This window comes from Panthera pardus, unplaced genomic scaffold (assembly GCF_024362965.1).
Source record: "Panthera pardus isolate Hobbes unplaced genomic scaffold, ASM2436296v1 HiC_scaffold_7, whole genome shotgun sequence".
Classification (NCBI taxonomy): domain Eukaryota; kingdom Metazoa; phylum Chordata; class Mammalia; order Carnivora; family Felidae; genus Panthera; species Panthera pardus.
Window position 1 is genome coordinate 44,439,521 of NW_026527002.1, and position 27,128 is coordinate 44,466,648.

Below are 27,128 nucleotides of genomic sequence, written 5' to 3' on the forward strand. Positions count from 1 at the left end.
TACATTTTCTTACATATTATTAGCAAAACTCATCAGAATGAAGGTAAATAAAGAAATAAGATCTCTTCATACCTGTCACATTGTTGCATTATGGAAATTTCTTTGATTATTTCCTGAAGATCCGACTCAACAGGTACTTGTTTAATTGCCACAACCTGACCAGATTCCTTATGTATTGCTTTAAATACACTTCCGTAAGACCTAAAAGAAACCAAGACATTTATTTTTTTCCTTTCAAATATCATAGGTATTAAAGAAAAAGTCTACTATGAGTGAGTTTTTGCATATAGTTTTTTCTGGTTTAAAACACTATTTAATGGTGATAACTCAAAGTAAACAAATAAGAAAAGTGAATTATACCTTAGCTTTAATGCTTCAATTATATAGTTAAAATCTACTAAAATCATCAAGTTCATATATAAAGATTTGCTTTTTTCCTTATGAATGAAAGAAGTAGACTTACGGTTTGTCAACTCAAACACATGCAGCATTAAAAAGATATAAATGAAAATTAAAAGAATGAAATATAGAACAAAAACAGCCAAAGTCTCAAGTTAGGGGAAAAGGCCTATCTCACCTTAAGCATAATCATCCCCAAAATATCAAAGCCCCATGCCTGTTGAGACCGAATAAAAGCAAAATGAAACCCTCAGCTGAGGACTACATTATTACCAAAGTTAGAGAAGCAAGGAATCTGGTTTTCCCTTTGTCATACATCCAAGGTCTCCTCAAATGCTCCTTCTCCTCCTCAAGAGCAAGACCACACACTTACAGGTAAATCAAAGGAGTAATAGGATCTAATGGCCCCCTGCCCAAAAATCATCTCTGCTACAACCCTTGAAACTTTGCCAATTAAATATTTATGTGTTTTAAAGCGCAAAACAACGAGAGAGGGAAGCCATGTGTACTCTGGTATGAATTAGAAGACAAAGTAAACATTGCTACCACTTTCTTTTCTTACAGTAAGCCAGGTACTAGGATTAGTGTTTTACATGAATTATCGAATTCAACCCTCTCAACTGTGAGGTAAAATACTACCACCAACATTTTATAAATGAGGGAACAGAGACTCAGATACTGAATTTAAACATATAATTTAACAAAGAATTTAAACATATAATGATTCCAAAGACCATACTCTTCCCACTGAATCATTTCTGCAGAGGAGAAAGAAGAGCAAGTCATTGAAAGACATGGCACGTTTCCTAGTATTAGAAAGCTATGCAGAATCACTTTCAAATTTATAATCTTTTAAAATAAGTGAAAAATAAGTGATAAACCAGCTACCCTAATAAAATGAATTTTATCCTATCCTCTGTTTCTTTAAGCTTTCCGAAGTAATTTCTTTAATTTGATACTCAAAGACACCTTTTTGTGTATGTAGTCCTAATTTATGCACGTAAAAATACACACACACACACACATATATACCTCCCCTCTTAAACATCATATATGTATGTATACATATATATGTATATAAACATGCATGTGTGCATGCATATATATATATATATATATATATATATATATATATATATATTCCCTCAAAAGCCAATACAGAATTCAGTGATGGGTTATCTACTGCGAATGAACACCATCACTCTCTTCTAAAGTCTCATTACTGCAAAAGAGAAGCTGGGAACCACATTTCCCAGAATTCCTTTCCTTGAATGGAACCTAGTTAACAGTCTGACAACGAGAAGAATATGCACGAAATCTGAACGGCAAAAAGTTGAGGAGAAACCATCATTCTCCAGATGTAGTTGGAGCAGATGCACTGACAAATATGACATATACGGTGGCTTCCTGCTGAGTTTTTGATGACCAATACATGTTGCTACAGAATAAGAGAGTTGGCGGGAGCTTCTCAAAGATTCTTAAGGATTCCAGTAGATTCCCAGTGAGCTTTTAAGAAACACTCATTTCAGTGTTTCAGGCAGAGATGTTTAGTGTCGGCTTCTCTGACCTTCATTAGCAGATTTGATGACCTCTGTATCTGCGGCCCTTCAACAAGTCATTTGAGCTCCTAATTTTATAATAAACTCTCTATAACCAGAGTACAACAAGGAGCTTTTCTTTTCCTGATCAAACCCTGCTACCAATAGTTTTTGGCATAGGAAGTGGTTCCAAGGGAAAGATCTTAAAGATAAGAAGCTTGAATTAGTTCTTTCTTAGATCTGAAGACAGTAATGACTTCAATGCAAGTACAAATAGAATATTGACAGTCTATGGAATTCAGTGGCAAAACAATTATTTAAATTATTACCCTTAGTTGCCTAAAGAGTAAGTAAAGCTTTAGAAGACCAAGTACCTGTATCATTAGAACGTTACAATGACAATAAGAGTACAAATACTATAGAACAGGCCTACATTGGAAAAGTTACATAACAAATATGACAAGCTCAGAGCTTAAATTTCCAGCTCAAGACTGAGAACCAGAAAACTTCTGAATGCCCCAAAAGAATTTTTTAATTATTATAGGCACAGGGCTGAGACTTCTGAAAATAAACTCAAGGTCCAATCTATGCTAGCTGAATTACATTGCAAACTAAATTCACAACATCACCAGGTCTATTCTGTTAAAGTTAGACTTTTAACTATAAAGAGAGGTATCCAGTGAGTTGGTAATGAGACATTTAAGTAGACATTTATTAATCTGAGTACCTTGAACCCCCCAAACCTACCAAGCCTCCCTTACCAACAAAAGCAACCCTATTCCCCAGTGGGAGAAGGTGAGCCTCACAATGCCTAAAGACTCCATAATGACCTCACCTGAGGCAGTCACTTTTCAGGGGAATGTAGATCCTCCTCCATCACCTCTCATTGCTTCCAGTCCTATAACTACACTCAAATCCCCAGACACCAGAGGGATGAATATAAAATCTGATGCAATAGCACCTTGCTTTTTCATACCAAAAAAGTTTAAGATTATTGTCAGTTTTTATCAGAATTCTAAAGAATATGTGTGGGAATAGATTCCAAGATTTCTAGGGAGAAAGGAATTCACAGATATGGATACAAGACCAGAAATTCCAGACCCAGTGTGTTATCTCAAGCAGTTAGGAGTATGCTCCCAACAGTATGCCCAGCTAGTTAACTGAAACTTGGACTCTAAAGTGGCCTACAGAGAAATGCCAGAGATCCTCAGTATACATTAGAGAAAGGAGACCAAAGGTTCAAGTAGATAAGATACTGGAATGGATATATTTGACTTGTTCACCAAACTCCTACTATGCTCACTGAGAGGGTCCAGAAGATACTCCCCTTACTAGCATCCTTGGAAGCTCTATAGTGCAGGTCAGCGATAACAGAGATGCCAACAGTGAAATGGGCTCCCTAATTTTAATGAGAGATAGGATCCATAAAGAAGTGAAAAGAACTAGCAAAATCTTTCTACCAGAGACAAAGCAGGCATGAAAATCATAATGGGTAGCAAAGTAAGGCTGAATTTTCTTTTTTTTTATACATTTAAGTTTGGATATTAAAATTATGCTGGCTTCATAAAAATAACTACAGTTATGTGCCCTTTAAAGACTTAGCTTTTTTTTTTTTTTAGTAAAATGCATATAACATAAAATACACCATTTTCAACACTTTTAAGTGTACGATTCAGTGGCATTTAGTGCATTCTCAATGTTGTATCATCATTACTTCTGTCTAGCACCAAATCATTTGGAATCTCCTTTCTGGTCTCTGGACTTATCTATTCTGGATTCTTCATATAAATGGAATCATGTAATATATGGCTTCTGTATCTGGCTTCTTTCACTAAATAGAATATTTTCAAGGTTCATCCTACTGTAGCATGTATCAGTACGTCATTCCTTTTAATGGCTAAATAATATTCCATTGTACAGATATATCACATTTTATCCATTCACCAGTTGATAAGCATTTCCACATTTGCCTCTTGTGAATACCAGTGCTATGAGCTGGTATCTTTTTTAATTAACAGAGATCTATCTTTCCATCTTTTCCATGGTAAATGATCTATTTAAGTTTTAACTTTTTTGAGGATCAATTTGTATTATTATATATTTATATTTTATTATGAAATTTATAGAATCTACATTATGAAAACATCTACTTTTGGATTTTCAAATGAGTTGTCATTAGAGCAACATATAGTGGCCTCTTAATTCTTCAAACTGTTTCTCTATCTTTGGTTGTAACTTCTTTCTTATTCCAAATTTTTTATCATTTTGCTCTTCTTTCTTTAGTCAAAGTCAGAAGAGGTTTAACTATTTTATTGATCTGCTCTAAGAAATAATTTTTCTATTAATCATTTCTAAATTTTATTTTCTATTTCATTAATTTCAGCTTTTTCTTTTATGAATTCTCTCTTCCTAATTTTTTGGGTACATTTTATTATTTTTCTAAGTTCACTGTGTAAGCACTAAGTTCTTTTCTTTTCGTATTTCTTTGTTAGTAATGAAGGAATTTAAAACTAAATGTTTTCCCCTAATTACAGCTTCTCTGGATTCCACAGATATTGGTATGATTTGTTCTCTTTTTCATTTTCTAAATAATTCATAGTTTCCTCTTTAATCTATAGGTTACCTCAGACTTTGTGTACTAAATTCCAACAAGTATGGGTTTTATCATATTGTAATTATTTCTAATTTTAACAAACGATAATCAACAGTGAGACATACAAAATCTTTTTTTACAATGTGCTAGTTTTTTAATCAATGCTTTATGAACATACCAAAAAAAGGAGGAATGCCAAAATATATGTTGTAATACAAGCACAGATATACACTGTATATTTATAAATATAATCAAGTTCGTTGATTATAATATTTAGATCCTCTATGTCTTTTTTTCTACTACTCTTGTCCAATTCTTAAAGAGATTTATGAAAATCTCCCATCTGAATATACTTTTATGAGACTCCCCTGACATTTCTAACAGCTTTCCTTCACAAATTTAACTGTCATAGTGACTGACACATATACGTTTCATATAAATTGTCTTATATGCCACTACCTTAAGTCCCTCATTATTCTTTATTTGGATATTAACCCCTCTTTATTCACTTGAGATCTTTTAACTTTAATTAATTTACCTGATAAAAATATTGCCACTCCTATTTCTTTTTATTTTTATTTGTAGGATTATCTCTTTCTTATCGGCATCTCTAATAGGAACTATCCCTATATTTCTACCCTACAGGCCTCTTATAAATAGCATATTCCTAGATTTTTGCATTTTAATTGACCCTACTAGTTTGTCTTTTAATGGATAACTGACATTTAGTGAAAAATATATTTCATTTTATTCCTTCCAACTTACATTTAGCTTATTATTTTACATTTTTGTTTCCTCTATTTCCTTTTCCTCGCTCTCACTGGTTTACACCATTTTAATTGTTTTATGCCTTTCATCATTTTGAAAGTTCTTTTATACTCTGCCATTTCATTAAATGTCCCTATGTGCTAAAATTGAAACATTTCTCTACTATTATTTTAAATCATATTAAGTATTCCTCTGTCTCACTGAGACACTCTATTTACAATCTATTACTCATTTTTCCCCAAGTAAAATGAGTCCCAACATCCTGAAAGATGGTCTTATGTTCACTTGCCTAACAAAGTCAAAATCTTTCAAGCTTATTAATAAGAACACCAGACAGAACAAATTAACAAACCTTGTGAGTCACTTTATGGCACATTTCTTGCCTTTCTTATGTGTGTATATATATATATATATATATATATATATATATATATATATATATACACACACATACACACACACACATATATATGTATGTGTGTGTATACGTGTGTGTGTGTGTGTGTATCCTACTTCTCTGAAAAACACAATTACTAGATTTAGCACAATCCAGTATTTTCAAATTCATATTGACTGTTGCAAAGTATATTAATTTTAATACTACTACTATTTTTTTCCTTTCCACTTTTATTGAGATATATCTGACATATATAATATTGTAGTAGTTTAAGGTGTACAACATAATGATTTAATGTATGTATATACTACAAAATGATTACAAGTTTAGTGGACACCTAACAGCTCACAGAGTCAGAAAAAAGTTTTTTCTTATGATGAGAACTTTTAAGATCTACTCTCTTAGCAACACTGAAATCTTTAATATAGCATTGTTAACTAATCACCATGCTATATATGTACATCCTTGGAACTTATTTATCTTATAACTAGAAGTTTGTACCTTTTGACCCCCTTCACCCATTTCTCCCACTCCCCGTTATCCTCTCTCTGGAAACCACCGATTTGTTCTCTGTTTCTATGAGCTTGGCTTTTTAGATTCCACATATAAGTGAGATCATACAGTATTTCTCTCTCTGACTTATTTCACTTAGCATAATGTCCTCTTTATGACCGAATAATATTCCATTATATATATGAATCTTCCTTGACTTATACGGAAGCTATGTCCTGATAAATCCATAGTAAGTTCAAAATATCTTAAGACGAAAATGCATTTAATATGTTTAACCTACCAGACATCACAGCTTAGCCTAACCTATCCTAAATGTGCTCAGAACACTTACGTTAACCTACAGTTGGGCAAAATCATCTAACACAAAGCTCGTTTTGTAATAAAGTGTTGAATATCTCATGTAATTTGTTGAATACTACGCTGTAAGTAAAAAACAGAATGGTGGTATGAGTACAAAATGGTTGTAAGTGTATTAATTACCTTCATGACTGCATGGCTGAGTAAGAATTGTGGCTTACTTCTGCCGCCTACCAACATAAGAAAGGTTATGATACTACATATCATTAGCCCAGGAAAAGATCAAAATTCAAAATTTGATATATGGTTTCTACTGAATGCATATCACTTTTGCACCATCATAAGTCAAACCAGGTAAATTGGGGACCATCCATATATACCACATTTTCTTTACCCATCTGTATATACCATATTTTCTTTACCCATACAACCATCAATGGGACACTTACATTGTTTCTATGTCTTGGCTGTTGTAAATAATGGTGCATTGAACATGAAGATACAGGTATCTCTTCAAGATGATGATTTTGCTTCCTTCACATATATATACCCAGAAGAGAGACTGCTGGATCATATGGTAGTTCTATTTTTAATATTTTGAAGAACCTCTATATTGTTTTCTATAGTGGCTGCACCAATGTTCATTCCCACCAACAGGGCACAGCAGTTCCCTGTTCCCCACATTCTCACCAATACTTGTTATTTCTTGTCTTTTTGGTAATAGCCATTTTAACAAGTGTGAGGTGATAGCTCATTGTGGTTATGATTTACATTTCCCTGATGATTCATGATGCTGAGCATCTTTTCTTGCACGTGCTGACCATCTGGATGTCTTCTTTGGAAAAACATCTATTCAGATCCTCTATCCATTTTTTAATTAAAATGTTCAGGTTTTTTGCTATTGAGATGTATGAGTTCTTTATATGTTTTGGATATTAACCCCTTATCAGATATATTACTTGCAAATATTTTCTCCTATTCTACAGGTTGCTTTTTCATTTTATCAATGGTTTCCTTCCACTGCAGACATTTTTTAGTTTGACATAGTCCCACTTACTTGTTTCATTTTTGCCTCTGTTACCTTTTCTTTGGGTGTCAAATCCAAAATGTCATGTCAAGACCAACGTCAAGGAGTTTACTGCCCATGTTTTCTTCTAGGAGTTTAAGTTTCAGGTTTTACATTCAAGTCTTTAATCCATTTTGAGTTGATTTTTGAGTATAAGACAGAAGCCCAGTTTCATTCTTTTGCATGTGGGTGTCCAGTTTTCCAACATCATTTATTAAAGAAATTCTCCTTTCCCCATTGTATATTCTTGGCTCCTTTGTCATAAATTAACTGATTATATATGCATGGGTTTGTTTCTGAGTTCTCTATATTGCTTCATTAAACTGTTTTTATACCAATACCATAATATTTTTATTACTACAGGTTTTTTTTTAATGTTTATTTACTTTTGAGAGAGACAGAGCATGTGAGCAGGGGAGAGGCAGAGAGAGGGGCACAGAGGATCCAAAGCAAGCTCTGTGCTGACAGCAGGCAGCCTGATGCAGGGCTCAAACTCACAATCCATGAGATCACGGCCTGAGCCGAAGTTGGACACTTAAACAACAGAGCCACCAAGGCACCCCTGATTACAACAGTTTTGTAATATTGTTTGAAATCAGGGAGCATGATGCCTCCAGATTAATTCTTTATTCTCATAATTGCTTTAGCTATCAGGGTTTTCTGTAGTTCCAAACAAATTGTACAACAGTTTGTTCTATTTCTGTGAAAAATACCGTTGGTATTTTGTTAGGGACTACAATGAATCTGTGGATTGCTTTGGGTAGTATGAACATTTTAACAATATGAATTCTCCCGGTCTATGAGCACAAAATATCTTTTTGTCTTCAATTTCTTGCATCAATGTATTACAGCTTTCAATAAACAGATCTTTCACCTCCTTGGTTAAATTTTTCCTAGGCGTTTCCTTCTTTCTGATATAATTATAATTCATTTATAATTATTTTATTAATTCTAACAAATTTTGGGTGGACTCTGAGTTCTTCTATATAATATCATGTCATGTGCAAATAGAAACAATTTTATCTCTTCCTATTTCATTTGGATATTTTCATTTCTTTTTCTTTCCTAATTACTCTCGCTAGGACTTCCTGTTCTGTGTTAAATAAAAGTGGTGAGAGTGTTCATCCATGTCTTGTACCTGATATTAGAAGAAAAGCTTTTAGTTTTTCACCACTGAGTATGATGTATGCCATGGGCGTGTCATGGCCTTTATTATGTTGAAGTGTGTTCTCTCTATACTACTTCTATTCAGTAAAATATACTCTAGTGAAAGATTAATATTATATAGTAATTTATAATTTTCTGTCATTACCTAATGCTACTTTCATATTTTTTGTACTTACCCTTCTCCAAGTTTCTCTAATACATCAAAAACTTCTTCAGGCTGCTTAGTCAGACTGTCTTCACTCAGCTTTTTTAGCTTACTGATGAAAAAAAGAGAGAGAGAAATATTTTAAGACTTTTTATAAAAATTTTAATTTCATTTTTAAGAGGTAATCTATTCAGATAGTTCAAAAATAAAACAATATAAAAAACATGAGGCAAATAGTCTCGTTTCAATCCCTATTCCTAATCTTCCCAGAACACCTCAAATGACTACTTTTATTAGCTTCTTATGAAATCTTTATACAAATATGAACATATATTTTTACTTCTCACCCTTTTTAACACATAAGATAGCATTTTATACACACTCTTTCTACCCACTCTGTTATAACTTTGCTGTTTTCATTTAACAACATGTAGCCTATATTGGAGAATCTACAACACAAGTACATAGAAAGCATCCCCATTCATTCTTTTTTACATTTACATCCTACACTATTGCAAAGATGTAGCATCTCTTACAAATCACTTTTTTATGAATATCTAGGTTTCCTTTTGCTATTATAAACAACACTGCACTGGATAAATGTATACATAAGTCAGTTCACACATGTTCCACTGCATCTGTAGGATAAATTCCCAGAAGTGAAACTGCAGGATCCAGAGAATACATATACACATACATACACACACAAAAAAATATAGAAGCATATGTATTGAACAAGTATATGTACTATAAGCATAATCATATTTGATAACAAATAATACAATATAATCACTATAGTAACAACTACATAGCAATTATTAAGGTTATTGATTACATTTTACGTTTCATCTACTATAACTATATGTTATATAAATATATACGTATAGTGATAGATACTAGCAAACTGCCCTCCAGTTTGAGCTCCAGGGAGCTTGCACCAATTTATTATCCTACCAGTAATATATGAGAGAGACTCTTCCCCCACAATTTCACCAACAAAGTATTTAACTATATATCTGGGTTTCAGTCAATATGTTAGCTGAAAACGTGTCACTCAGAATAGATTTAATTTGTATTTCTCTTATTTTGAGTGAAACTGAGTATCTTTTAACATCATTATGAAACTAGACCATCTATTCATTTCCTTTGTTCATTTCTCTTCAAGTTTTTTGGTCCTTTTCTTACCTATATACAAGGTAAACTTGCCTTTGTTTAGGTTTCAAATATTTTCAATTGTATTTTGACTTCACTTATGAGGTTTTAGTTTTCTACTCTATCTGACTGCCACATTGCCATAATGAAATGTGTTCTTGTTTTGTTTTGCCTTCTTTAAAAATCATCTATATATACGGCATATGCAGATATCTGGAAACAAGAGGTGAGAAGGATTATGCATGGCGAATTTGAAGGAACAAGGTTAATTCAGTATGAATGAAATGTCATGTATGAAGAACTAAAATAATTCAGTATGAATAAAGAAAAAGTGAACAGGATGTAGAGGTAAGCAAAGTCAAATTTTAAAAAAGCTTTGTAAACCATGTTAAGGAACTCTTTTTTAAAAACTATCACTTCCCATATAGAAAATCTGAACAGACCAATTAGTAGTAACAATATTGAAATGGTAATCAAAACATTATCAAAGGATAATCAGAATCAGGCTCAGGTCACAATCTCACAGTTCGAGTCCCACATCAGGCTCTGTGCCTGCTTCAGATCCCTTCCTCCATTTTAGGACACACAAAGTGCTCACTATGAAAAAGAAAGCAAGCTTTCACCTGAATGTGACCATTCTGGCACCTTGATCTTGGACTTCCAAGTTTCCAGAACTATGAGAAACAAATCTGTTGTTTATAAGCTACCTGGTCTGTGGTATTTGTAGCAGCCTAAACAGACCAAGACAAAAACCCAAAGTTTGTTTTTTGAAAAGACCAACAAAATTAATAAACCCTAGACAAACAAAGCTAGACTTAAAAGAGAGAGAGAGAAAGAGAGAGAGAGAGGGATAGGGAGAGAGAGAGAAGACTCAAACAACCAAAATTAGAAATGAAAGAGGGGACATCAAAACTCATGCTCCCAGAAATAAAAACAATTATAGGAAAATACTACGAATAATTATACACCAACAAATCAGATAATGTAGAAGAAATGGTTAAATTCTTAGAAATACACAATCTATCAAGACTGAATCCTGAAAAAATAAATATTCTCAGTGGACGTGTAAATACTAAGGAGATTGAAGGAGTAATAAAAAAATCTCTCAACAAAGAAAAGCCCAGGACTAAAGGGCTTCACTGGAGAATTCTATCAAACATCTAAGGAAGAATTAACACCAACACTCCTCAAACTCTTCCAAAAAACTAAAGAGTAAAGAACACTTCCAAATTTATTCTGAAAGGCCAGCATTACTATGAACCAAAACCACATAAAGATACAGCATGAAAACTACAGACCAATATCCTTAAATACTGATACAAAAATCCTCAACAAAATACTAGCAAACCAAATTCACAGCACATTAAAAGAATTATACACCATGAACAAGTGGAACTTACACCTGTAATGTAATAATGGTTCAACAAATGAAATGCAATCATTTGTTTAAAATTAAGTGCAAAAATCACATGATCATCTCCAGTGATGCAGAGAAAGTATTTAGCAAAATTCAATATCCTTTCATGATAAAAACACTCAAACTAAAACTATTAAAAATAACATAAAATAACAATAATGAGGATGTGAAGAAATTGGAACTCTTGTGCACTGTTGGTGGGAATGTAAAGTGGTGCAGCCATTATGGAAAACAATATGAAGATTCCTCAAAAAATTAAAAATAGAACTACAATATAATCCGTTGATCCCACTTCTGGGTACATATACAAAAGAACTCAAAGCAGCATCTTAAAGAAGTATCTGTGTACCCCATGCTTACAGCATTATTCTAAATAGCCAAGAGGTGGAAACAACCAAATGTCCATCAACAGATGAAAAGACAACCAAAGTATGGTATAGGCATACAATGGAATAGTATGCAACTTTCAAAGAATGGAAACTGTCCTGGGGCACCTGGATGGCTCAGTCAGTTAAGTGTTGGACTCTTGATTTCAGCTCAGGTCATGATCTCACAATTCAGTTCATGAGTCTGAGCCCCACGTTGGGCTCCACACTAATAGTGCACAGCCTGCTTGGGATTCTCTCTCTCTCTGCCCCTCCCCCACTTGCTCTCTCTTTCTCTCTCTCTCTCTCTCTCTCTCTCAAAATAAATAAACATTAAGAAAAAAAAAAAGAATGAAACCTACAACATGGATGAACCTTGAGGACATCACATTAAGTGAAATAAGCCAGTCACAAAAGGACAAATACTGCATAATTCCACTCACATGACATATCAGTCAAAATTATAAAAACAAAAGTGGAAAGGTGGTTGCCAAGAGCTGGGGGTAAAGAGGAAGTAGAATTCATGTTTAGTGGGTACAGAGTCGCAGTGTTGCAAGGTAGCAAAGTTCCAGATATCTGTTGAACAACATTATGAATATACTTAATACTACCGAACTTAAAAATTTCTTAAGATAATAAATTTAATGTTTTGGGTGTTTGTTTGTTTGTTTGTTTGTTTGTTTGTTTGTTTGTTTTACCACAGCTTTAAAAAAGAGGTCTTATGGGGCACTTGAGTGGTTCAATTGGTTGAGCATCACACTCTCAGTTTCAGCTCAGGTCATGATCTCATGGTTCGTGAGTGCAAGCCCCACATCAGGCTCTATGCTGACAGAAGGGAGTCTGCTTGGGATTCTGTCTCTTTCTGTGTTCCTCCCCTACATGCATGTGCATGCTCTCTCCCTCAAAATAAACATCTAAACTAAATAAACAAAAAATAAACACAAGGTCTTAGTGACTTAGAAAAACAGAAAAAAAGAAAAACTTCTCCATTTTTTCATTTATTTAAAACATAACTGTTTAAACCAAAAATAACAACTAACATGGGGTTAAATAACATATGTACAAGTAAAATATAGTACAAAGCAGCACAAAGGAAGAGAGATGAAAAAGAAATGTACTCTTACAAGGGCCTCACATGATGTGTGAAGTGGTATAAAAGTATTTGAAGAAAGGAGTGCCTGGGTGGCTCAGTCGGTTAAGCGTCTGACTTCAGCTCAGGTCATGATCTTGCTCTTCGTGAGTTCGAGCCCTGCACCGGGCTCTCTGTGCTGACAGCTCAGAGCCTGGAGCCTACTTAGGATTCTGTGTCTCCTCTCTCTGTCCTTCCCCCACTCGTGCTCTGTTTCTGTCTCTTAAATAAACATTTAAAAAAAATTTTTTTAAGTATTTGAAGAAAGATTTTTGATAAGTTAAAGATTCATATTGTAAACCTTCGAGGAATCACTAAGAATAGAAAGCAACGAGGGGCGCCTGGGTGGCTCAGTCAGTTAGGCGTCAGACTTCAGCTTAGGTCGTGATCTCACAGTTCGTGAGTTCGGGCCCCACATCGGGCTCTGTGCTGACAGCTCAGAGCCTGGAGGCTGTTTCAGATTCTGTGTCTCCCTCTCTCTCTGACCCTCCCCTGTTCATGCTCTGTCTCTGTCTCTCAAAAATAAACATTAAAAAATTTAAAAAAAAAAAAAAAAAAGGAAAGCAATGAGGTACCACTAATTCATCAATAGTGGAGATAAAATGGAATAAAAATTACTCTATCCAAAAAGGCATGAGTTGGGGACAGGGCGGGGGGGGGGGGGGGTAGGGAAGGAAAAAAGAACAGATCGTGACAAACAGAGAAAAATGGAAAGACTGTAGATTTAAACTAAAATATATCAGGAAATCCCCCTACTTTTGGATATGATAGTGTGAAGAGGCTGACATATGCTCCTCAAACAAAAACACTGAACAAGTTGTCAAAATCAACCAGTTTATGACTCGAAAAATTGAAACAAAAGCAGCCAACATATTGAAAAGCATTTATTCTTAAAACCTTGCAATGGCTTTGAGTAACAACAGAAAGACTGTGTGGCCTTCCAGCCTAGGGCTGTTACCATCACCTGTCCCCCAATTCCATCAGTAGCAAGAACTATAGTTTTACTAGGACAAGGTTGACTATGAAAAGTAGCAACTTTGCTGCCAGAAAAAAATGGGCTCAATTTGGGACATGAATCAAAAACTGGCAGTTTTGTCAACTAAAGATGGTAAGCCTAATAATAAACAAATTGTCAAACCCACAGCTTTGACATTCAAGCTTGGGTAAACAACAAACTAGCCAGAAATTTAACAGGAAGAATCTGAAAATGAAAGGGTGAGATGAGTTCTCCATATATTATGGCTGACTAGAAAAATATGCACACAAGCATAGGAGACCCAACAAAAACCCATGAAAAGTAAAAGCCAAAAAAGACTTGAAAACTAGCTACAGCTTTGAATGCCCTCCCCCAATACATACACAGCTCTATCAGCAGAGAGTAGAAGGCATAAAGGTTCAAGGTGTTTAAGCACAACCTCTGCCCAAATCACTGGCTGATCACTAAGTTATGTAGAAAAGAGGCAATTTCAAATAATCCTGGCTAGAAAATTAAAAATTAAAAAATGAGCAGAGGCATTAATAGCCAAATACTGCAAGAAGATAAATGCCACAGTTTAACTCCAAGGTGGTATAAAAAGAAAAAAAAAAAAAAAAACTGGAGGAAAAAGGAGAGAAACTAGAGTGTCTACAGTGTATTATTTTAAAAGTCTAGTTTTAAACAAAACAACAACAACAACAAAAAGATTATGAAACATACAAAGAAACAGGAAAGCATATTCAGGAAGCAGTCAATAAAGAGCAATCAGCAGAAAAGAAAACAGTCATAGAAAATGATTTACAGGGGTGCCTGGGTGGCTCAGTTAAGCGTCAGACTTCAGATTAAGTAGTGATCAAACAGTTCATGAGTTTGGGCCCCACTTCGGGCTCTGTGGTGACAGATCAGAGCCTGGAGCCTGCTTCAAATTCCGTGTCTCCCTCTCTCTCTGCCCCTCCTCTACTTACACTCTGTCTCTCTCTCAAAAATAAATAAAATTTTTAAAATTTTTAAAAAAGAAGAAAAATGATTTACAGTGGACCTAGATATTGAATATATACGAAAAAGGTTTCAAATTGGTTATTTTAGATATGCTTAAAAAGATGAATCTGTGTTCAAGAAATTAAAGAAAAATATCTTGAAAATGACTCAACAGAGAATCTCAATAGACAAATAGAAACTAATACAAATGTCAAATTTAGACTTGAAAAATAAATCTCTCATAAAAATATACTAGAAGAACTCAACAGCATATCTGAGATAAAAGATGAAAGAATCAAAAAAAAAGATGAAAGAATCAATAGACTTTCAGATAGCTGAATAAAAGAGAGAGAGAGAGAAGATGAAGACATAGAGTCTCAGAGACTGGTGATACATACAACATAGCAATACACATGTAATGGGAGTCTCAGGAGAAAAGAGAGACTAAGGGGCAGAAACAATTATTTGAAAAAACAGTAGCTGAAAACTTCCCAAATTTGAAAAATTAAGGTTTAAAAAGCATTAATGTACACATCCAAGAGGTAAACAAACCCCAAGTAGGATAAACACAAAAAGATCCACAGCTAGACACACCGTAGTCAAACTGCCAAAAGACAACTGAAAATGACTCATCATGAACAGCAGAACAAGAAGAATATGAGTAACAGCTGACTTCTCATCAGAAACCATGCCAGTCAGAATACAGTGAAAGGAAACACTCAGAGTGCTGAAAAAATTCTAAATCCAACAAATTCCTCTTCCAAAAATGAAGGGGAAATAAGGACATCCCCAGATAAACAAAAACTGAAAGAATCTCTTGCTAGGAGAGCTTCTCTACAAGAAATAATAAAGAACTTCTGGATTAAAGGAAATGGTAAATATTTGCATAAACATAAAAGATCAATTTATCTTAAAAAACAAAAGACTGTTTGAATCAATAATTATAGTATTGTATCACTGAAGTAACATTCTGAGGTATTATACACACACACACACACACACACACACACACACACACACTACACATAATAAAACAAAGGGAAAAGAAATGGAGCTATATTGAAGAAAACTTGCTATATTTTACCAGAATTAAGTCAACCCAAAATTGGTTATAATAAAGACACATACTATAATCCCTTGAGCAAGTATTAAGACAAAAAACTGGAGAAAAATGCAGTTAACAAAATTCTATTGATTAGTTACATTAAATATATATGGAGTCAAATCACTCAATTAAAAGAGAGATTGTGAGACTGGATTAAAAAGGCAAGATCCAACTACATCCTATCTACAAAAAAACTCAAAGACATTAAATAAAAGGAGGGAAAATACATACCATGAGAAACTAATCAAAACAAAGCTAAAGTGGCTGTATTAATATCAGGCAAAGAAGACTGCAGAGAAATTAATGCCACCAGAGATAAAGAAGGGTATTTCATAATGACAAAAGGATCAATTTATCAAGAAGACAGAACCCTACACATGTAAGCACCCTAAAACATAGCTATAAAACCATGGAACAAAAACTGAAAGAATTGAAAGGAGAAAAGTACAAATCCAAAATAATAATCACTGGAGATTTTGACACTCCTCTCTCAGTAATTTACACAATAAGTTTACAAAATATCAGTAAGGATATACAAGACAAACAATACTATCAACCAATTTAAGTTCTTTATTTCGTGTCTTTTATTTCTCGTATCTTTATTTACCTTTTTTTCCCCAATAATTTCCATTGCTCTGGTGAATTCTCCTGACTCTTCACTGGTGTTGTCCACCTTTCACCAGATACTTTTAACATAGCAATCACTGTAATTTCAAAGTCCCTGTATGACAGTTCCAACATCTGGATCATCTCTGATTTTGGTTTGGCTGACTATTTCATCTTTTGACGAAGGGTCGCTTTCCTTGCTTTTGGGGGTGATGTACTACTTTCACTTGAATCCAAGACACAAACACACACATGCAAACACTGATATAAAATTACCTAGTAGAAGTGGCTCTGGGGGAAAAAAAATGTGATACAGGAATTGTACTCTAATATATAAAGAATTTTTATCAATAGTACAACAAAAACCCAAAGATAAAAATGGCAAAAAATACGTGCAAACATTTCACAAAAAATATACAAATGGCTAATAAGCACATTGCATCATGAGGGAAATGAAAAATAAAACTACAATAAAATAATACCACCCACAAAAAGGGCTAAAATTATAAAGACAATAACAAGTATTAATAAGGATATGGAACAAGAGGATCTCTCTCATACATTGATATTGGAAATGAAAAATTAGTCAATTCAAAAAACAGGTCAGCAGTTGTTATAAACTTTTAGGCACACACTTATACAAACCAGCAATTCTATTCCTAGGTATTTAAGAACCTATGTCCACCAAAGACTTGTACACAAAAACTCATAGCGGCCTTATTCAAAATCAAAAACTGGAAGAAAAAAAAATTCCAGAGGTCCCTGAGTGGCTCAGTCGGTTAAGTGTCCTAACTCTTGATCTCAGCTCAGGTCTTGATCTCAGGGTCGTGAGTTCAAGCCCCACACTGGGCTCCAAGCAGGGCATAAAACCTACTTTAAAAAAAATTCCAAATGTCCATCAATTAGCAGATGAATAAACAAACTATGGTAAATCCATACACTGGAATAATACTCATAATAATAATAATAATAATAATAAAACCTAACAAACTACTACATTCAAGATCTTGAACAAATCTCAAAATGACTATTGCTGAACCAAAAAAAAAGCCAAACTAAAAGAGTGAACCTTATTCTATGCAAATTATATCTCTATAACATTTACCCAAAAAAGTTGTAAGGAAATTATTGGTGATTACAGCAAGAGCAATTTAGTGGAGTGGTAAAGGCAGAAACCAAACTGCAATGTTTTGAGACAACAGAATAAAGTGAAGAGGTAGAGACAACAATTATGGATCGCAGTCCACTTGGAAGTTTCTAGAAAGGATAAGTGACTGGAGACATGAGTTTGAGAAGGAACATAAAGCCAAACAAACAAACAAAAACCATTAGAAATGCTTGAAAAAGGGTAAATGATATTTTGAATGAATTAGTAAAATAAAGGAAAATTGAAAATACAAGTGAGAACAAGACATAACTACTAAAGCACGTCCCTGAAAAGGGTGGAAGAATGAGATGGAAAGCACATGTGGATGGGACTGCTTTAACCTCAAAGGGCTGCAGACACCTCTCTCATAATAGGAGGATATGATAGGCAGACTTAAACAGTAAATGGTAGAAAGTTAAGGGAGCTCTCATATACTGACTTCTATTTGCTTTAGGAAGTCAGAGGGATATTCATCTGCTGTGAGTGAGGAAGTTAAAGTCTGAGATTTGAGAATATAAAACTATTTTTGAAATAGCCAGAGCGGAGAACCAAAACAAAACAAAAAAATCTCATGAAGTTTAATAGGATTACTAGATAGCACTACAGGCCTTGTTGAGGCCTTGCTGAGGCCTTGTTAGAGACCATCAATTTAAAATGGCAATCTTCGAAGTTTCATATTTTCTTCAGCACTGCTCACAAGTCTTTTTTTTTTTTTTTTTTTTTTTTTTTTTTGAGAGAGAGAGAGAGAGAGTGCGTGAGCAGGGGAGGGGCAGAGAGAGAGAGACAGGATCCGAAGTGAGCTTTGTACTGACAGCAGACAGCCTGATGTGGGGTTCGAACTCACGAACTGTGAGATCATGACCTGAGCCAAAGTCGGACACTTAACCAACTGAGCCACCCAGACGTCCCATTGCTCACAGGTCTTAAAGCAGGCAAGGAGAAAGCAAACAGCGAAATCTGACATTGTGCCAGACACATGCCACATAAGAACAATGAGACAAAGGAGTTAAAGATAGGGGCAAAAGAACAGCTGAAGATATGGACCAGGTAAGAAACAAAGAAAAATAGGAAGGGGCTAATGAGCAGGGGAAAAGAGCAAAGTAGATACCATGAACCAAAGACTATATCCCTACCAGAAAGAGAAGTCAGTCTCTTAAATTTTCAAAATATTCACTGGGGCGCCTGGGTGGCGCAGTCGGTTAAGCGTCCGACTTCAGCCAGGTCACGATCTCACGGTCCGTGAGTTCGAGCCCCGCGTCAGGCTCTGGGCTGATGGCTCGGAGCCTGGAGCCAGTTTCCGATTCTGTGTCTCCCTCTCTCTCTGCCCCTCCCCCGTTCATGCTCTGTCTCTCTCTGTCCCAAAAATAAATAAAAAACGTTGAAAAAAAAAATTTTTTAAAAAAATTTTTCAAAATATTCACTATTATACCTCAGAAAGCAAGGGTGCTTCGTGTCCTTCATGGCTAAGCAAGCATCAGTAGCTCAAGTGAGCCATGCACATGATATAGTGAGGGAGACAGCCTTATACTAACAAATCTCTTTAATACTAAACCAAAAGGTAATCTAACCACTACATACTTCTTCAGAAGTTATGAAAGTTTTCTTCAAAGCAGGCTCATAATCTGGCTCACTTTAAACAAACAAGTCATAGGTCCTCTAAAACGTATCCAGTAATTTGATTAACTCAATGAGAATTTTCTATTAGTCCACAGGTCTCATTTTCTCAACATGTTGAATAAGTGAAATGTCACTAATGTAACTTAAGCAAAAAGATGGTCTCTAGGGTGTCTGTCAAGTGAAAACACATGATTTATTTTCATAAACAATTCCTGGTTTATGTCGTTTGTCTTCATTTCCTCTTTCCCTTTCTGGTGTTTTAAATGAAAACGAATCATTTCAATTATGGTTTAATTTTAAATAACTTTTATATTGTCTGCTTTGAAAACCCTTACAGCTTAAAAAACTCATACTGAGGGTCGGCTGGGTGGCTCAGTCACCCAGGGTCATGAGTTCAAGCCTCACACCTAGGGTGAAGCCTACTTTAAAAAAACTCATAATTAAAAGCCAATTTAAAATATATATACACATTGGGGTGCCTGGGTGGCCCAGTTGGTTGAGCATCCAACTTTGGCTCAGGTCATGATCTCACAGTTTGTGGGTTCGAGCCCCACGTCAGGCTCTGTGCTAACGACACGGAGCCTGGAGCCTGCTTCAGATTCTCTATCTCCCTCTCTCTCTGCCCCTCCCCTGCTCAAGCTCTGTCTCTCTCTGTCTCTCAAAAATAAACATTAAAAAAAAAATTAAAATATATATACACACACACACATAAACACATTTTCCTATTTTATTGCCTCGGTAAACACAACGTCATGAGTGTAATTTCCTCTATACTTGACATGTGGTTTTTAACACCTCAGAATTTCATTATAATTACATGTATTTAATCAGATATCCAAAAAAATTCTTAATGAGTGTCTTTAGAACATACGCCCTCCCAGGTGCTAGGGAATTCTGTGAAGAACAAATCACCCACAAGATATTTCTCTCATGGAACGTGATACATAGGGTTTATTGCACACTTAAGCAGACATATCCCAGAATTGTCTTTTTAAAACAAGTAAGTGGCAGTCCTTTCCAGGTGGTGTGGGACGGAGCGGCCACCAGGCTGCAAAGTAACAGACCTAAGTTTTATTGTGACCGCTGCAACACATACCTCACCCACAAATCTCCATCTGAGAAAAAGACGCACCGCAGCAGTAAGAAACACAAAGAGAATGTGAGAAACTGCTATCAGGAATGGATAGAAGAGCAGGTTCAGAACCTGATCGAGAAAACAACCATGTATTTCAACAAGGGAGGATAGCTCCTACTCCATTCTCTGTTCCTCCTCCTGCAGGGGCAGTGATCCCACAGTCTCCTGGGCCCTCCTCACCCCACATGGGGGCCCTCCCATGATGCCAATGATGGGCCCTCTTCCTCCTGGGACAATGCCAGCGGGACCTCCTGGAATGAGGCGGCGCACCAGAGGCCACGTGCCAGTGACGCCTGGGCCCCCGCTGATGACTTCCCACCGTCCCATCATGGTGCCCACTCAGCCAGGAATGACTCAAGCAGACAGGTAAGGAGAGACAGGAACCTCTTTATACCCATCTTATATCACTTGTTCTACTTCACCAAGAGATCATGGTGCTGTGATTCTGGGTGTTTTCTAGCAGCATGACAGGGAAGGCTTGCTCCCCCTTCCTATCAAAGAGAGAATAGTTTTCATAGGGGAGCAGAGGGACCAAAAAAAAAAAAAAAAAGCAATTTTCATTTGTATTATGAAATGTGAAAATAAAATTGTCAAGTGTTTTAGTTTAAAAAAACAAAAAGCAAGTAAGTGGCTAATATAATCTGGCTTTCCTGCCACTTGACTTTCCATCTCATAAAGCAAGAGAAAACATCATCTATTATACTGACATTGCTAATACCATGAAGAAAAAGAGTCTTCTCTCACAGTGTTTTCAAACATTAGAATTCCTCTTTTTTTTTTTAGCTATAACCAATTTCTCCAGTAACCGAGTATTTATATGCCCATTTCAACCTTGCCCCCATCCATAAGCTTATTTATCTCACTTTTGTGTTTCCTGTTCAATGTAAGAATTTCTGTTAATATTTTTTCCAAGATCCCAATACAAAGTTTTCTACACCTTCAATGGGAGGGTGGGGGAATCATTCTAGATAGACTAGTCTCAGTTTTCTACAAATTCCCCTCAATATTTTATCATTTCAAGAATAAGGTACAATTAAAATTACACCTCAGATAATGGTATTATGGTGATATATTGTTTAATATTCTTATCTTTTAGAGAAGCATAGTGAAATAGTTAAGAATGCTATGATATGATACCTGAGATTATTTCAAATTATTAAAGGGTAGGGTGTGTGTACGGAAATATAAATTATGCAAGATTGGCCAGATGTTAAAAAATGTTCAAACTGAGTGACGGGAACACAGAGGTTTACTCTCTCTTCTGTACAAAACTATGTTTCAAGAGTAAATGGTAAGAAGTAAATCAACTGCGATTGATCTTAGATAAATGGAAACAAAAAGTGTGTATTTGTTGTAAATTATGCCAAAATTTAGAAGTAAATTAAATGTCTCAACCTATATTAATTAAGGAATATCTCTTCATGAGATTATCAAGTAGCCACTAAATATCACGCTGTAGAAAACTCACTGACATGAAACAAGTGAGCAATATTGCTAAAAGAAAAAAGGGCAGAACACAACCTAATGCGCACATAATTAAATCATTTTCAGGTTTTCTTTTAAATGCAGATGTACCTTGGGGCGCCTGGGTGGCTCAGTCGGGTTAAGCGGGCGATTTCGGCTCAGGTCATGATCTCGCGGGTCCGTGAGTTCGAGCTCCGCGTCAGGCTCTGTGCTGACCGCTCAGAGCCTGGAGCCTGTTTTGGATTCTGTGTCTCCCTCTCTCTCTGACCCTCCCCCGTTCATGCTCTCTCTCTCTGTCTCAAAAATAAATAAACGTTAAAAAAAAATAATAATAAATGCAGATGTACCTGCATATGTGCAGACACACACACATACTGGCACCAAACTACCAGCAGACTCTGTTCTGTTCACGGCTATATCCCCAGCACTAAAAACTGCCTAGGACATAATAGGAATTCAAATATTTGCATGTAAATATTTTAGGATTCCAAGCAACAAGGTTTGATTTTGGGAAGTGGCTCTCCTCTATGCTTTTGTTTCATAAGGTTTCTAAAATAAACATTCATTTTTTTTTTTTTTACGTAATTGGGAGAAACCTTAAAAAATTGTATCTTGTAAAAAAACTAAAATTTTTCCACATGACTCACTGTTTCATGAAATGCATTTCATAAAGTCATTTTATACACTGAAAAGAAAGGCCTCTTCTATAGGCTGAATTAATAAACTGACCTAGACAATAAGAACTACTAAAAACAATATCTGTTAATCAGTCTTATTCTTGTGAGTGAATTTTGCAACCGCTTAGGAAATACAATCTTTACAAGAACTAAATGTTCTAAAATGAATCTTCAACCTGGGTACAAAAAACAGATAAAACTAGATTTAAAAAATCCATCCATTTATATTCACTTAATATACACTTACTGAATTTGTAGACAATAAACTACATGCTGGGATAATACAAAGAAAATTAAGATAAAGCCTTTGACAAGTCAGAGCTCCTAAGATAGTATGAAAGACAGATACATAAGAGCTAAATGAAAGAGAATAATACAGGTAGTTAACATTTATTAGGGTTTTTATTGGCCCTGTGCTGAGTGCTTAACAAGCATTTTCTCATTTAATCTCTGTAACAATCTCTATGGTAGTTACTAAAATATTCTCAGTTTATAAGTAAGAAAACTAGGTGTTAAGTAACCTCCCCAGTTACTAGGTTAATAAACAGCAAAACAAAATCAGACCAATGTCTGTCCATGATACAGCACAGAGCCTCTTCCCATTAGGAAGCTAGCAAATACCAAAGCATGCTCGTTAATTTCCATCTATTACTACATCAAGTACCATATATCAATCTCATTTTTTAAAGGGGATATTCTTTTGTAAGTGTTCCCAGGAATTTCTCACCTTCAAATCAACTCGTCATTTCTACTCTAAGACGCACTAGTACAGCCACTAAACTATGATCTGCTAGAAAGGATTTAGCAGTTTGTTTCTCCCAATGCTATATACTATGCACTCAAGAGATTAAACAGATAAACTTTTAGCTTGTTTTGTGCTTCTTAGATTCCAAATCACCATATCATATTATATGAGATGATAGATGATCTAGGTAAATAGCAATTTAAATTACGGTTTAGGAAATTTGGTACAGAGGAGCCAAAGAGATGAAATTCTGAAGTACATTATGGTGATTATGGCAACGGTGGAATACTGCTAATTGTGTAAGATAAACAACATAGTCTTCTTCCAGAGATTTCTTCCCATTCTTCTAAATGTCCTACAAGCCAAATTCCATAATGGAGAAAAGAACTAAAAAAGCTTTAAAACTAAGGGATGGTTTTGTTTCTTGCAATACAGAAGTGTGGTGACAAGGATCTGGGCTTAAAAGTCAACAGTGGAAATGACAGGACAGAACAAATTCAAGAGAAATTCAGATACTGTATAGTTATTTGTACATGATGCAAGATATAAAGGTCATACCCTTCCTATGTCCATTCTCTCTTACGTGATCTTCCCCCTTTTCTCTGCCTGTCAGTTAACCACTTTGTTAAAGATATACTCAAAAGTCTTCTCTGGGAAGTTTGCAGAGATAGCAAACTCCTCTACCACCATCCCTACCCACTGAAACACAGAGAACTAATCCCGCTGGTAACTATGGTCCCAGAGCACTTAGTACACTGAGTCATTATTCCCTTTACTATTTATTTATTGTATGAGCTTATTACTAAAGAGCTAAAATGGGAACTCCATGAAGATAGGGATCATGTCTCATCTAGCTTCATATCTCCAGTAAGTCCTTAAAACAGAATCTCACATCCTACTGTTTAATAAACTTTGGTTCAATAAATAAATGAATAGGAGTGCCTGAGTGGCTCAGCTGGTTAAGCAACCACTTTGGCTCAGGTCATGATCTCACAGTTTGGGAGTCTGAGCCCTGTGTCGGGCTCTGTGCTGTCAGCTCAGAGCCTGAAGCCTGCTTTGGATTCTGTGTCTCCCTCTCTCTCTGCCCCTCCCCTGCTCACCCTCTATGTCTCTCTCTCAAAATTCAAGAAGCATTAAAAAAAAATTTTTTTTAATAAAAATAAATAAATAAATAAATAAACCCAAAATCTGCTACTATAAACCTTACGGAACTTCAAAACGCCTGTCACTCACACAGCACGCTTATAGAGAAAAACCTACGTTCCTGTATCAATTGTTATGGTTCAACACATGCTACTTCAAATCAAATCAGCTTTACTATGTGCTCACTTCAGCAGCATGTAAAGTAAATCATCTTTACTATCCCAGCAATAAAAAGTACATACTGAGCCTGGGTGGCTCAGTCAGTTAAGCGACTGACTCTTGATTTCTGCTCAGGTCACCATCTCGTGGTTCGGGAGTTCAAGCCTCACGTTGGTGGGCTGTCAGTAAGCACTGTCAGTGTGGAGCCTGCTTGGGATTCTCTCTCTCATCCTCTCTCTCTCTCTCTCTCTCTCTCTCTCTCTCTTTTTCTCTCTGCCCCTCTGCTGCTTCTGTGCGCCCACTCACTCTCTCTCTCTCTCTCTCAAAATAAATAAATAAACTTAAAAAAAAAAAAGTACATATATCTAGAAGTTGATCCAGAAGCCAAAGCAACCATACAAGTGCTGAAATTCAGGCCGTTAGGGACGTTCCAAATTTCATGGTTGCAAGATGGCCCAATTAAACCTTAGATTACAGAAAATGTAAATGTTACATGAACAAAGATGACAAAGGTCACAGGAACTCATTTCATTCTTCCAAGAGACTCTAAGCTGCTATTCCCTTTATTAATAGAGCCTATTCCACAAGCCAGTATTAGAGATACTGAAGATCACATGGAAAAGCAGCTGACTAGGCAGCTTCCCATGCCACACCGTGCACATTTCCTGAGTATGTTTGCAATAAAATTCTATTACTGAAGATAATCTGTGTATCTCTCTTCCTTGTGGTCTTAAAGGACCTAAGTAACAAAGTAACTAATGTAGGAAACCAAGCAGAAAGAAGACACACACACCAAATGCAAAGTGGCAAAAGAGTCACATCACTAATCAACAGAGGTTAGATAGAAGACAGGACTTTGTTTTAGACATACTGCTTTTCAGGAGACAGCAGAGTAGTCCAATGTTATGTAATAGACTGAAAAGACTGAATAAGACTGAGCACAAAAGTCTGAGTCTCAAAAGTGTGTATTTGTGGATCATTTTGATCAAAGTTGAAGCCACAAGAGTGGATAAACTCACCAAGGAAATAACTACATAAAAAAAAAAAGAGGAGGAAGATAGAAAACAGAAAATGCAAGGTCTATGTCAATTATGAACTTGAAAGAAGAACACATAAAACAGAGAAAAAGAAGCAACAGGAAAAGCAGAAAGTTGGAGAAAGAGAAAGCTTTAAGAAACAGAGATATGAGAGGGATACGAACAGGGGAAAAAAAGTGGTTTCCGATCCAACCAAGCAATGTCTGAAAACCTGTAACCTTAAAGAAGTTTTATTAGATAGACAAGGCCTAAGCATGTTTCAAGTGAATGAAGCCTTACAAATAGAGATTTTTAAAGATTCTAGAATTGGGGAACAAAAACATGATTATAAGAGTAAAGTTATAAAAGTGTAAGAAGGGACATGTTCGAAGGTTAGATGAAAGAGGGGAAGAGAAGAAACTGCCCTTCTGTAACAGGAGCAAAAATTATGTAAGAACAACAATCAAATGAAATTAAGATGAAAATACCTAAGGTGGTTCTTCTTCCTTCTTCCTGCCAGTCACAGAATCCCAACCTTATCTACAAAGTAGATGAAATCATCTGCATAAAATTATGTGAAAATATGAGGGTAGGACAGAAACAGTGTAAATTTAGGACACTGAGGCTCGGAAGCCAGTCAGAAGTTACAGCTTTTTCTGAAAAGTCTTTTAACACTAAACTCACTTCATGCAAGAAACAGGCCCATCATAAAAGGCTCAAAGCAGGGGGAAAAAAACCCCAAAACGACTATATTTAATCCTCTTCCTTTCTTTTCTCTGCTTCCAGCTTTGCAGCAGCAGTTTACAAGTTTGTACACAGGTGGTAACTTCTGCTAAGGACGTCTCTTTGGCTTTGAAGAGACTTAAATAAACTTCAGAAGAGAGAAGGCACAGCCAGCTGCTTATGATTAGCTAAAGGTTTTTTGTTTTGTCTTGTTTTTTAGTTGTGGTAAAATATACATAACATAAAATTTACGATTTTAACTATTTTTAAGTGTACAATTAGGTGGCAATGAGTACATTCACACTGTTGTGCAACCATCACCACTATCCATCGCCGGGACTTTTCATTATCCCAAACTAAAACTCTTCATCCATTCAACAACTTCCCATATTCCCCTCCTTTAGTCCCTAGCAACCACCATATTACTTCCTGTCTCTATGAATTTGACTACTCTAAATACCTCATATGTAAGTGGAATCGTATGGCACATGTCCTGTGTCTGGCTTCTCTCACTCATCATGTTTTTAAGATTCACCCATGTTGTATGCAGCATGTATTATAATTTCATTCCTTTTAAGGCTGAAAAATATACCAGAATGTATATACCACGTTTTGCTTATCCACTCATCTATTACTGGACATTTGGGCTGCTTCTACCTATTAGCTATCGTGAATAACGCCGAAAATAAAC

General features: G+C 35.5%; 1 protein-coding gene and 1 pseudogene across 1 annotated transcript in view; one reads left to right on the forward strand and one right to left on the reverse strand.

Annotated features, from left to right (window-relative positions):
• STK3 (serine/threonine kinase 3) overlaps positions 1-27,128 on the reverse strand; it is a 283,379-nt gene that overhangs the window by 239,786 nt on the left and 16,465 nt on the right. The window contains 2 exon segments of the mRNA XM_019468023.2: positions 73-201; positions 8,915-8,995. Coding sequence (XP_019323568.2) covers positions 73-201; positions 8,915-8,995 — 210 coding nt within the window.
• LOC109278028 (U1 small nuclear ribonucleoprotein C-like) lies at positions 20,226-20,880 on the forward strand (annotated as a pseudogene).